Raw genomic sequence first — 12,902 nt, forward strand, 5'->3', positions numbered from 1 at the left:
GGCTATTTGTTGGACTTTTAAAGCTATAGTAATCGTAAACGCCATGTTTATCAATAGTCTTTACTTAGGCTGTGACACTTGAGCTAATGTTGTTCATATAATAACCCATCCAGGGTTACTTAATCGTGTTATAAAATGCATATTAGTCTCTCCACACTCATCCTACCAATTCGGCTCCATTACTGATATATCATTATGGACTCTAAATATTTACATAGTGTGTGAGGGGCAGAAGGAGAGAGAGAGGGAGTTCCAGTCAGGATCTGAGTAACAGCAGGCCGTAGTGTGAACCATTGTGCCTGAGAAAAAAACAGGAGAGTGTGTGAGAGAAAGGGAGTGAGTGTGTGGGTGAGAGTGTGTCCCCCGTGGACCTCAACTCCAAGGACAGCCAAAGGGAAACGGATCAATACTCTGCAAACAGACCCGGCCTTTCAATGACAGATTCACATTATCTTCCCCAAGTCTCAGGTATTGGAGTACAAATCGTGTGTCTGATCCAAGATCTGGTTTTCTTCTGTGTGTGTGTGTGTGTGTGTGTGTGTGTGTGTGTTGGAAGCTGGGAGCAACATCAGTTATCGTGGCAAGCGCTGTAGTGAAATAACCTGTGCATAACAAGATAAAACACACTAAACGTTAGACCAGGACTGCAGGGCACTGGTGTGTATACAGCAGCATACATGGACGACACCTTTGATGTGATGTCTAGTGTGTGTGTACGAATTTTTTGGTTAAAACCAAGTCCCTCGTGAAAAAGATGCCATTAAAGGTTGCCACAACTTATACAAGCTGCAGCGGGCTTCAGAGTTGAGAACTGGTGTTAGCAAGGGTGGAGGACAACCAATGTAGTGTCAAATGTACAGCAGCTGAACAGGTGTAGTGGTGCAGCAGGTGGAGGTAATAAGGTGAGGTCTCCTAACACCCACCTAAGGTGCACCCACACTCAGCTTCGTCAGCACACCATCGTTCATTAGCACACCACCATTCACACCTGCTTCCGAGGTGCGTTTTGCAGGTGTGTGATGGCGGACCCGTCTGATGCCGTTCACGGATCGTCAGGGCCCCCCCGAGCTGGTTCTCCCTGGTTGTTTTCTGAGCACAGGATCACTGCTGTGTTTGGAAGGTGAGGTTGTTGTCATGAGGAAGTTGTGGGTGCAGGAGGGAGTGATTCAGGTGTAGAAGCGGCTCTTCTGGGATTAAAGGGCCCTTGCACTAAAAATAAATCCAGCCAGCAGAGAACTGAAGTAGGTCACTGACCACACGGGGACTATGAAAGTTTTCCTTACGCAAGACTCCGTGTAAGGTACAGACGTGTAGAGTGTTGTAAGGGTGTGTGTAGGGTGCAGACGTGTAGAGAGTTGTAAGGGTGTGTGTAGGGTACAGACGTGTAGTGTTGTAAGGGTGTGTGTAGGGTACAGACGTGTAGAGTGTTGTAAGGGTGTGTGTAGGGTACAGACGTGTAGAGTGTTGTAAGGGTGTGTGTAGGGTGCAGACGTGTAGAGTGTTGTAAGGGTGTGTGTAGGGTACAGACGTGTAGAGTGTTGTAAGGGTGTGTGTAGGGTGCAGACGTGTAGAGTGTTGTAAGGGTGTGTGTAGGGTACAGACGTGTAGAGTGTTGTAAGGGTGTGTGTAGGGTGCAGACGTGTAGAGAGTTGTAAGGGTGTGTGTAGAGTGCAGACGTGTAGAGAGTTGTAAGGGTGTGTGTAGGGTGCAGACGTGTAGAGTGTTGTAAGGGTGTGTGTAGGGTGCAGACGTGTAGAGAGTTGTAAGGGTGTGTGTAGGGTGCAGACGTGTAGAGAGTTGTAAGGGTGTGTGTAGGGTACAGACGTGTAGTGTTGTAAGGGTGTGTGTAGGGTACAGACGTGTAGAGTGTTGTAAGGGTGTGTGTAGGGTACAGACGTGTAGAGTGTTGTAAGGGTGTGTGTAGGGTGCGGACATGTAGAGTGTTGTAAGGGTGTGTGTAGGGTACAGACGTGTAGAGTGTTGTAAGGGTGTGTGTAGGGTGCAGACGTGTAGAGAGTTGTAAGGGTGTGTGTAGGGTGCAGACGTGTAGAGAGTTGTAAGGGTGTGTGTAGGGTACAGACGTGTAGTGTTGTAAGGGTTTGTGTAGGGTACAGACGTGTACAGTGTTGTAAGGGTGTGTGTAGGGTACAGACGTGTAGTGTTGTAAGGGTGTGTGTAGGGTACAGACGTGTAGTGTTGTAAGGGTGTGTGTAGGGTACAGACGTGTAGAGTGTTGTAAGGATGTGTGTAGGGTACAGACGTGTAGAGTGTTGTAAGGGTGTGTGTAGGGTACAGACGTGTAGAGTGTTGTAAGGGTGTGTGTAGGGTACAGACGTGTAGAGTGTTGTAAGGGTGTGTGTAGGGTACAGACGTGTAGAGTGTTGTAAGGGTGTGTGTAGGGTGCAGACGTGTAGAGAGTTGTAAGGATGTGTGTAGGGTACAGACGTGTAGAGTGTTGTAAGGGTGTGTGTAGGGTACAGACGTGTAGAGTGTTGTAAGGGTGTGTGTAGGGTGAAGACGTGTAGAGAGTTGTAAGGGTGTGTGTAGGGTGCAGACGTGTAGAGAGTTGTAAGGGTGTGTGTAGGGTGCAGACGTGTAGAGTGTTGTAAGGGTGTGTGTAGGGTGCAGACGTGTAGAGAGTTGTAAGGGTGTGTGTAGGGTGCAGACGTGTAGAGAGTTGTAAGGGTGTGTGTAGGGTACAGACGTGTAGTGTTGTAAGGGTGTGTGTAGGGTACAGACGTGTAGAGTGTTGTAAGGGTGTGTGTAGGGTACAGACGTGTAGAGTGTTGTAAGGGTGTGTGTAGGGTACAGATGTGTAGTGTTGTAAGGGTGTGTGTAGGGTACAGACGTGTAGAGTGTTGTAAGGGTGTGTGTAGGGTACAGACGTGTAGAGTGTTGTAAGGGTGTGTGTAGGGTACAGACGTGTAGAGTGTTGTAAGGGTGTGTGTAGGGTACAGACGTGTAGAGTGTTGTAAGGGTGTGTGTAGGGTGCAGACGTGTAGAGAGTTGTAAGGGTGTGTGTAGGGTACAGACGTGTAGAGTGTTGTAAGGGTGTGTGTAGGGTACAGACGTGTAGAGTGTTGTAAGGGTGTGTGTAGGGTACAGACGTGTAGAGTGTTGTAAGGGTGTGTGTAGGGTACAGACGTGTAGAGTGTTGTAAGGATGTGTGTAGGGTACAGACGTGTAGAGTGTTGTAAGGGTGTGTGTAGGGTACAGACGTGTAGAGTGTTGTAAGGGTGTGTGTAGGGTACAGACGTGTAGTGTTGTAAGGGTGTGTGTAGGGTACAGACGTGTAGAGTGTTGTAAGGGTGTGTGTAGGGTACAGACGTGTAGAGTGTTGTAAGGGTGTGTGTAGGGTACAGACGTGTAGAGTGTTGTAAGGGTGTGTGTAGGGTACAGACGTGTAGAGTGTTGTAAGGGTGTGTGTAGGGTACAGACGTGTAGTGTTGTAAGGGTGTGTGTAGGGTACAGACGTGTAGAGTGTTGTAAGGGTGTGTGTAGGGTACAGACGTGTAGAGTGTTGTAAGGATGTGTGTAGGGTACAGACGTGTAGAGTGTTGTAAGGATGTGTGTAGGGTGCAGACGTGTAGAGTGTTGTAAGCTCTCTGGATGTACATATACATGGTGTGAGGGAGCATGGTTTCAACTCTCTCTCTCTCTCTCTCTCAGTGAATCTTAAATCCCTGTCTTATTCTAATCTTTCCTGTCCACAGCCAGAGATAAATGGTCTCATTTGCAGGTGGTGGATGAAGTTGGAGACAGAGAGGAGTGGAGAGAGGAGACGGTGGACAGGGAGACAAGTAAGCGAGGTCTTGACGAATGTCCTATCCCACCTATGAAATCTCCTCCCTTCATTCCTGTGAACTGGCCCACAGAGGATGGGTGCAAAGTTAAAATCAGTTCACCGTCTCCGGCCTCCACATATGTTCACAAGGTCTACAGTGCACATGTGCACTACTGTTGAGTTGTGTGGGTGTACACGGGACTCGAAAGCAGGGGCCTTTCTCACGTGTTCTGTCTACACATGTATCCACAAACCCCAAAGCTGATGACTACATCCCAAGTCATCTCCGGCAGGGTGGAGCAGAAGGAGGCCCGGTGAATGAGGAAGACGATGTCCCTCTGACCCCAACCCTCCTCCTCCTCCTCCTCTTCCTCCCAGACCTCCCCACCCCCCTGGTTCCCTGGACTCCAGGAAGTGCTCGCAGTTCTCCCGCAGTCCCACGCAGGCCATGTTTCAGGACACCAAGCCTGTTGTTGGGGGAATTCCCAGTTTACCATAACGGGATTCCCACCTTATGATTCCAGGATCCCCAGCCTGCCGCCTGAAGTCTCCCCAGGGCAGGAACGCGCCCTGCTCCCCTCTCGGTGCCCGACGGTGCAGATGAGAGAGCGATGAGAGCCAGACCAGCGTCCAGAGCAGACGTCCCACCGGAGACGTGAGTGTGGGAGGAGAGAAGGCAGGATGTGACCTCAGCAGTGTCTCTCAATGACACAAGAGACAAGAAAGCACCGTGGACGAGGTACTGGATGTAATTATATCTGGACCTTTGCATTTTTCCTTTTTTTTTAAACACTAGTCAAAAGTTGCTGTTTGGGGTTGGTTAAAGTTTGACGACTGGATAAAGAGATATTTCCGATTATGGTGCTGGACTGCATTTTCATCCTCGAGAGATTTATTACCTAGGTGGCACATATCTAGAAATGCGGGCAGGGGACGACTGAAAGAAACTCGAGGGGAAATATCCTGGAGAGGACAAAAGTGAACGGTGAACATGGCTCACACGAGCCCGTGCTCAGAGGACACGCAGCGAAGAGGGGCGGCCATGTTCTTCTGGTCTGGAAGGTCTTTTGTAATCTCTTTATAAGGGGCCTTTTCAGAGTCATAGCCGAGAGAACCACGTTGTTACCAAAACGGACAAAAGAACCAAATGACATGTGCTCTGTCCGAGGTCGTGTAGAGGGCATGGAAGCTGCGCCGACCAATCACATTCGACTTCAGCTGCCAATGGCAACCTCGCATCCATAACCCACAGCCTCCATTTCAGGATCCCAGTCCGTCCGAGGTTCCTGTATGAAAGAAGAAGGAGGAAACAACTCTGAGTGGAGCGCTCTGATGTAACCAATCGAGCTGCAACAGGGAGGATTTATTTGACCCGCCTCTGAAAAAAGAAAAAAATACCCATTAGACAGCAGAAACTCTCCACTCCCCTCGAGGCCCGGATAAGAACATGGTTTTCTCTGGCCTGAGAAGGGAGAGGCAGAAGAGAACCGGGTTAGTAGTCTTCAAAGGGCGGCTGGTCACTGTCTAATCATCCTGCCAAGACTCATATATCTCTGAGCAGGCACGCACAGGGCCCTCTGGCCAATAGCAAGGAAGGAAGTTTGTGGGTGTGAAATAGCTGTGGCGGGTTTTATATTTTAATTCTCATCACTTATTCCTGCTTGGCTATTGGGTGGTGGGTTCTGCATTTTATTACACTAGAAACTGCAGGGATTGGTATTAACTGGAGATCAGTGCCACATGGCTAACATGCTGGTTTTTAAAGGTGGCTATTGCACATCTGTAGATAAATATACTGAAAATGTATAAATACAATATTAGACTGAATAATAAACGGGTCATTTCAAAATAAGGTAAGCACAATATCACTGAGAAATGAACAACATGACTGCACAATTTTAAAGATAATTGCAAATAACAATTAAATCATTTGCACCGTTTATAAAATAAGCAGATTAACATCCTTTGGGCTTTAGACCAAATTCACTAATATTAAACTGTCACCTGTGGACGGCACCCTGAAGCTGTTTTGTATTTATAGCTTACTATAAATGGATCTCTAAACAGGATTCAGAGCTGAACCTTTTACTGAGCATGTATCTTTGTCCTCCCATTCAGGGACATGTCCAAGTAAGCGGCTTCCACTTTCACGGAGTGTGGACATGTCCCGGTTGGGAATACATTTGTCTAAGGCTTAGGCGAAAAAGAGCCCACAAACATCATTTGTGGTGAGCGCCATTAGGACAGAGAGCCGCGATTCCTTCTTTCCAGTAAAAGAAAGAAACAGACGAACGGAGGAGGCAGTTCAATTAGACTTTGAATTACAAACAGTCTCCGGAGGGAGAGGAAGGAGAGGTTGTTTGTGGACTGTCTTTGTATGTTTGAATTGTTGAGATTAAAAGCTTGACAGAATAAACCTCCTGTATATTATAGTAACGTTTTATTAAACGTCCACCGAAATGCAGTTTTCAATTTGAAATGTTTATCGCAAAGATGAAGCACAGTCACTAACCAGTTACATATTTGTGTTATTGCATGCGATGATGCTGCATGTATCACGTTTCTCTAATGGGGAAAAATTTACTGCGAGAAATTTGATCGGGTATAAATTAGGGCTGCCGTCCTGGTTTGGTTCCAGTGTATTTTACAGCATAATGCTCTGGTAATTGAATTTGGCGAATTGTACATCAGCTATGTTTATGAGAGGTGAATATCGACTCGAGCATCTTGGAAAAGAAACGAAGGAGAAGCAACGGGACACAGCGAGTAGGACACAGGACACAGTCCTGCACCGTGGTCAAGGATGGAGCATTTCCACACTGTGGACACTTAAGAGCTCACTTATAAAACAGCTTTATAGAAGAGCTGCGTAAAACGTCTAAGATGGGAAATACGCAACATGGGACTATAATAACTTGAAAACCAAAACTGACACTTTATTCAACAGAGGTCCGTTATTATTTATCACACCTGGCAATTCTGAAACAAAACGTAAATGCAAGCTAAAGAATCCAAAATGTTCAGTCGAAAATAGTTTGCAGACAAAACTAAACATTATAAATGTTAGGAAGTCTCTATATGGCGTATAATGACTCAAGCGTTGAGAGATCGTCTGTTAGGCGATGTCTTCATTTATACCGTAATTCGTGCACGGTTCTCCAGGGTGCACTGACACAGATCGTCTGCGCACTTTACAGTCTGGTGCAACACACAACAGGGGTGCATGCATTTTTAATACGGTGCATCTGACGTAGTCCCCATCGCTTCTGGACGGGACTGCACGCAGCGTCCAGTTGACCGAATATAAGAGGACGGGGAGGCGATCTGATGAAGAACGGAGCATGAACGAGACGGTGGGATATTTCTAATAACCCACCGGGATCTCCGCAGCCGTCGTAGTGATGTAAGCTCGAGGAACCGGAGCCCATCCTCGGGTCACGGCGCGAGCGGTTCTGCCCATCTGCGCGTGAAGCAGCACCGGTAAGACTGCAACATGAGTCAAAATTAACGATTTACGTTACCGGAGCAATACGACTGAACAGAAGCATATATATAAAGGACCTATTTTCACAGAAACCACAGGTTAGAGACTAAAGAGACCGAAGAATGTGTCATTTTGCGTTTGACATCAGCACGTGCGTTATTTTCCTGGAGATCGCTGCGATTTCCGCCTCTCCGTTCAACTGTGGGGAGATCCGGTGCGGCGAGGGGCAGCAGTGCTGCGCGCGTGGTAACGGAACCGTGGCGGCCCACTGCTGCAAACCGCCGCTGCACACCTTCTTCGACAACGTGGGCTGGATAACGCGCAAACTGTCCGGCATCCTCATCTTGTTGCTCCTTTTCGCCATGGGCTACTTCATCCAGCGCATCACCTGCCCGCGTCCCCGCAGACGCCACGACGGTTCCGAGGAGCCCGTCCACGGACACACGGCGTCCCAGGACTCGCTTCTCCACCCGTTCCAGGACAGCGTGGGGGATTTCACCTCGCCGGTTCTGCAGCTGCCCGCATACGACGAGGTCAAGTATTTACCTACTTACGAGGAGACCATGCAGGAAGTGGACCGGGACCGCTCGGAGGACAACCTACTGGCGGCGTCCCGCGACACCGCACCTGCCACCGGGCCGGTACTACGACCGAGGGAGGACAGACGGTCCACCGTGCCCGCCACTAGAGCCTCCAGAAACTCTGTTTGACACGGAGACGGAACACCAGTGTATTTTATTACCGAATAGCCAATTTCCAAGTATTTATCAGAATTTAAGTGCAATTACAAGTGTGTTTTGATCTGGGGGAGCCAACAGTTTTGTGTTACATTTCCTTTAGTGTGTACAGTAACCGTAACCCATAAGGGAGACCGTAAACGCCCTGGAGTAAGATGGCAGTCAGAAAGTTTTGCTTTGTGGAAAAATGCCCCTTTCCAAAAAGGCTCGTTTTCCCAAGTAGATATTTGCAATAATTTCAAAGATGGATCTGGCCGGATGAATCGATACATCTTCAGGACATTTGCCATGAATAAATCTACCTTAGATTTAGTGCAGAAGACAGTTATATACATTTATATATCGCCTGACCTTTTTTGAAGAATGTAATGGATATGAAAGGCAGGTGGCTGTGGGATGTAGATCAGCTCAGCGCCGTGGTACCGAAAGTCGGGGCGTATCTGTCCTCCTGAGACGGGACAGCATCTCTGTCCTCCTGAGACGGGACAGCATCTCTGTCCTCCTGAGATCCGTCACTTTTGGCACGTTCTCATCGCTTTAGTGATAACTGCGCACAGTAATAGATAAATAAGCGTTAATGTAGGGGCAGTAACCCTACTAACAGTCCTCGGAGTTCAAAGTGAAAACCCATTTGAGTAGGCGACACATCTGTAATAATCTAGATTAAACCCGCCGATCATGTAAACACTGCATAAATTCAAATGGACCATGAGGTAATCTGAGCAGCCATGGGATGAAACAGGCAGATCGGGCCTATAAATTCTGCTTTACTGGAACTGAGGGCCCACAACAACCTCGCCACCGAGAACCTCGGGTGGTCACACGTTTGCATACTCCACTTCAACCAATTAAAGACCGTCGCACTGTATCTGGGGGTGACCTATAACTGTTCCCAGATCTGCTGCAGGTGCAGTGTGCGTGGCCGGGCATCAAGCCACAGCTATTACATTTCCAACATCAATGTTTAATAAGACGTAGTAAGTAGAGTAAAGCCGCGCTACGTTTTGTGTAACCGAGAAGGGGGAAAACACCACTTAAAACTGTGCAATTCAATAAGAAGCAAGAGGAGGCGCATCTGAAACGCAATAAAACGAGTCAAAGGGCTTAGCGCAGAAAGACTTCAGTTGTTAATGAAGGTGATTTAATAACAATGACTGTGTCACTCAGCTGATGGTGCTTATTTAACGGGAAACTCCTAGTTCACTGTGTCATGATATAGCTACTGCGAATGTTAACGTGGACCCACTACATCGGTAATGGACAAAGCAACACAAATGTATTACTCAGCTGTACAGCCATCGCATTACCAGATTTGTGGATGTATAAAGTTTTACTGTCGAATGAATAACAATGTCCGTGTCAGCCACCCACTTGTAAACAAAGAATTTGTGCCAACTGTGCAGTTATTCAATATGCCTTTAGCTGGCCAAATTGAACAAAAAGCAAAGCCAGATCAATGGGCATCACAGCCCATTAGAGGATCCGTTTTTGCCAGGTTGTTGTAGGACGTGCGGCTGCTGTTTTGGGAAGCTACTGCTTTCAGAGGTATTGTGAAATATCGCTGTGCTTGCATTCCAGCACCTCTGCCCATGGGCTGCACACACTGGGTACCAGTAACCTGCGAAGTTTGAAAGGGCACCGCAGTACACAGCCGTACCCTCCAGGGCACAGGGGTGGGGCTGGTGCTCGCTTGAATATTCAGGCTACCTAAAGGAATAGTTTAACTCAATATGCTAATTAATGACTAGTTAATGAACGTTAGCAGTAATTAGAATAATCATGATTCCATAGCACTCATTTTCATTCTTTGGCATCATGTTTTTATCAAACTATCCCTTTAATTCCAGTGTTTTGCCAGGTGGTTGTGCTAACAACAAATGGCTTCACAAACTCACCATTTAACCTTCATTCAGTTGCTTATCTTGGTAATATCCTCCCTGAAATAAATCTAGTAATTTTAACATCTCCCCCTGTTGTACTGACAGAAATATAAAAAACTAAGTTTATTGCATTTGTACCATTTATTTATTTATTATACATGTTCGTCTTGGTGATTTTGCCTTGCGCATTAATGACTGACATCATAAATTTGTCAACAGTCAGATAAAAGCACATTATATAAACCATCTCGTTAAATTCATGGTGACACACAGATGTTTCCAGGGGTTTTAAAAGAATGGACTATGAATGTAATGTCATTATAAACACCAAGGAATAACATCTGTTATAACCTCTGGTATTTCTGATAACTATAAGTCCAATAAAGGCTTCCACATCTACCTTTGTGTGCTTTCTGAGCACTGGGGAGCGCCTCAATTACGCCCCCATTAACACTATAAATAGGCAAAGACCCAACCACCTCTGTCCATGCCAGGTCAGATCGCTGGAAACTCTTATGAATGAGCCATAGCTGATCACAGATTCTTAGCTTTAAACTCTACCCATTAGAGTTATGGAGTCTCTCTTCTCTCACTAGGCCATGAGCACATGCAGAATAGTGCCTCTCAGCTGTGGGTTTAGTCTGCCTTTAAACATAAGCAGGCACACTGGATTAAACAATACATTTTCAAGACTTGTAAACAACATAATCAAAGCACAAGCTTAGATGGAAAATGTCAGGACTGTGCCATAGCTGGCTGGCTAAATATTTACCTGAACCTTTGGCACAGTCAGTTCTGTTTTCATGCAGATTAAACTTCCATGTGCCATGTCTTCTCTTTTCTAAAGCACTACATCAGTACAGAGCACTTTAGTGGCCGAAACACTTATTAACTGAAAATTTGAATAGAAAATTGTGTTTTCGGGAAAAAAAAGATGATTAGAATGCTGATTCCTGACACCACCATTGAGGTATCCAAACGAACACTTTCACATCTGTCATTGAATGTATATTCTTGTGTTTGAGAACATTGTTCAGAGGTTAATGAAAGATGAATATCTATCGATCGTGCCCAGATGTGACGGAGCTTAATGAGCAGGAGTCTGGAGGACGCGACAGACCGCAAACGTTTTGATGTAATTCAATTGAAACTCGATCCGTACGGAAGCGATTCGTTTTACGATACGCTGTGGATCGCCTAAGTGCTCGACAGTACAGAGACAGCACAGAGAAGGGCCCGCAGACGCGAGCGTAAGGCCTAGAGCGGAAGAGAAGCACTGGGAGGATGGGAGAAACACGCAGGAACCCCGGCAGAACCCATGCCAGAACCCCAGCAGAACCCATGCCAGAACCCCGCCAGAACCCCGGCGTCCGAGATGACGTCAGAGTGCAACCAGACAGGGACAAGGACAGAGAGCCGGAGAGGTCGAGACAGCAGAGAGACAGGAGATGAGAGAGAGAGAGAGAGAGAGAGAGAGAGAGAGACACAAGAGGGTGGGTTCTGAAGTGTGTGGAGATGGAATGGGTGTAGCAGCAGGTTGAACAGCAGAAAGGGCGCAGTGGGGAGGTGGAGCTGTCTGGCCAGCTGATGTCAAACCCCCAACATGATGAAGAATTAAAAAGCACTGGCAGTTCATTTGCCCTCTCACTCCTGGCCAGAGTCACTTTGTTATCTGTGTGTTTATTAAAGGGTCTCTGCTGATCACACACAACCAACGATCCTTTCAATAAATACAAATTTATTTTTTTATCAACATTAGAACAGTACACAAAACTAATTTACAAAGAGGTCTATTTGACTATTTACAGCAGGAGGACGCAGATGAGTGCACTTCCTGTGAGGAGGTGGAGATGTGGGCGTGTTCAACGACGGCTGGCCACGCTGCTCCTGATAGAGGAGGACGTGGCCCGCTCACGCTCTCGAGATACCTCCATCTCTATCTTGGCTTGGATCTTGTCCCAGTCCACCTCCACCTACAGGCACGCACGCGCCCACACACACACACACACACACACACACACACACACACACACACACACACACACACACACACACACACACACCCACACCCACACAGACATCGTGTTTGAGCAGTAATAATGGTATGAAAGGTGCATTCACTTCAGCTTGATGATTAACTGATTAAAGATGAAATAAGTAATGTGCAGGGGAGAATTACACGGTCATCTGTCCTCATTATTATACACAGCACCGATGTTTATTTACTCCACTATCATGCTGGAGTAAGGACTAAAGCACTAGCAGCATTCCCACTTAAGAGAAAGGATCCGGGGCCCCAGAGTGACCTTCACGCTAGGCTCCGCCCCCTCCTGTAGGCCACACCCCTTTGTGTATACTCCTGCTTTCATCTTTTCTGTCAGCTGTTTCAGGTTTGTTTCTCATTGTTTGGCATTTAGTTCCTGGTTCTCTGTGTTCTGATTGTGGGTTATTGTGTTTGTGATCGTGTGTTCTTTCTGTTGTTGTGGTCATAAGTTAGCCAAGGTCAGTGTTTATTCCTTCGTATGTCCTGGTCTGTACTCTATGGTCAGTATCGTATAGTTAAGTGCTTTATTAGTGTTCGTATCAGTTAGTCTTGCCTTCCCATTCTTGGTATGTTCTTCGGTTTAGGTTACTGATATGTTCCTTCCCGTATACGTGTATATGGCAGTCTGGTTTTGTTACTATTGTTATGTTCTGTTTTGTATCGCTTGTTAATTCATTTCCTGCTGTGTTATACCTGTGCCTTGTATTATGCTAACATCTTTTCAATTTACCATCGCAATAAATGCATTCCTATTTCTTAAATATACACGGAACTGAAGTCATTTCTGCAGATGAGTAATTACGAACAACATAACCGAAGAACCAGAGAAGCGGATTACCCCTTCAGAGTACTGCAGAAATCTTTTGTTGGTCTCTTTCTTGCCAAAGTCCTGCAGGAACTTCTGTCTGTGAGCGAGGACGGTGTCCACATGGGTTTTGTGCTTCACTGCTAATTCTAGAGCTCTGAGGGGACA

The 12,902-nt window shown here is 46.7% G+C and overlaps 2 protein-coding genes and 1 long non-coding RNA gene across 4 annotated transcripts in view; 1 reads left to right on the plus strand and 2 right to left on the minus strand.

Moving 5' to 3' along the window:
* Positions 1-4,548: 4,548 nt before the first annotated feature.
* LOC143482683 (uncharacterized) lies at positions 4,549-7,271 on the minus strand. The gene is made up of 3 exons (XR_013122278.1): positions 7,161-7,271; positions 5,183-5,246; positions 4,549-5,070 (listed from the first exon to the last, which is right to left on the minus strand). It is a non-coding gene; the product is annotated as an uncharacterized LOC143482683 (long non-coding RNA).
* Positions 6,471-10,767, plus strand: c15h3orf80 (chromosome 15 C3orf80 homolog). Its single transcript, XM_076981114.1, has 2 exons — positions 6,471-7,264; positions 7,358-10,767. Exon 2 carries the CDS (start codon positions 7,391-7,393, stop codon positions 7,976-7,978), a length of 588 nt encoding a protein of 195 aa, XP_076837229.1. The 5' UTR covers positions 6,471-7,264; positions 7,358-7,390; the 3' UTR covers positions 7,979-10,767.
* Positions 10,768-11,605: 838 nt separating this feature from the next.
* Positions 11,606-12,902, minus strand: part of ift80 (intraflagellar transport 80 homolog (Chlamydomonas)) — a 59,450-nt gene continuing 58,153 nt past the window's right edge. The window contains exons 17-18 of one of the 2 annotated variants that reach the window (XM_076981109.1): positions 12,768-12,891; positions 11,606-11,858 (exon numbers count right to left, since the gene is read on the minus strand). In XM_076981109.1, the coding sequence (XP_076837224.1) occupies positions 11,748-11,858; positions 12,768-12,891 (235 nt within the window). In that variant the 3' untranslated portion in view covers positions 11,606-11,747. The remainder of the gene's footprint in view (positions 11,859-12,767; positions 12,892-12,902) is intronic. The other variant, XM_076981108.1, reaches the window with a different exon arrangement.

This window comes from Brachyhypopomus gauderio, chromosome 19, assembly GCF_052324685.1.
Source record: "Brachyhypopomus gauderio isolate BG-103 chromosome 19, BGAUD_0.2, whole genome shotgun sequence".
NCBI classification, from domain to species: Eukaryota; Metazoa; Chordata; class Actinopteri; order Gymnotiformes; family Hypopomidae; genus Brachyhypopomus; species Brachyhypopomus gauderio.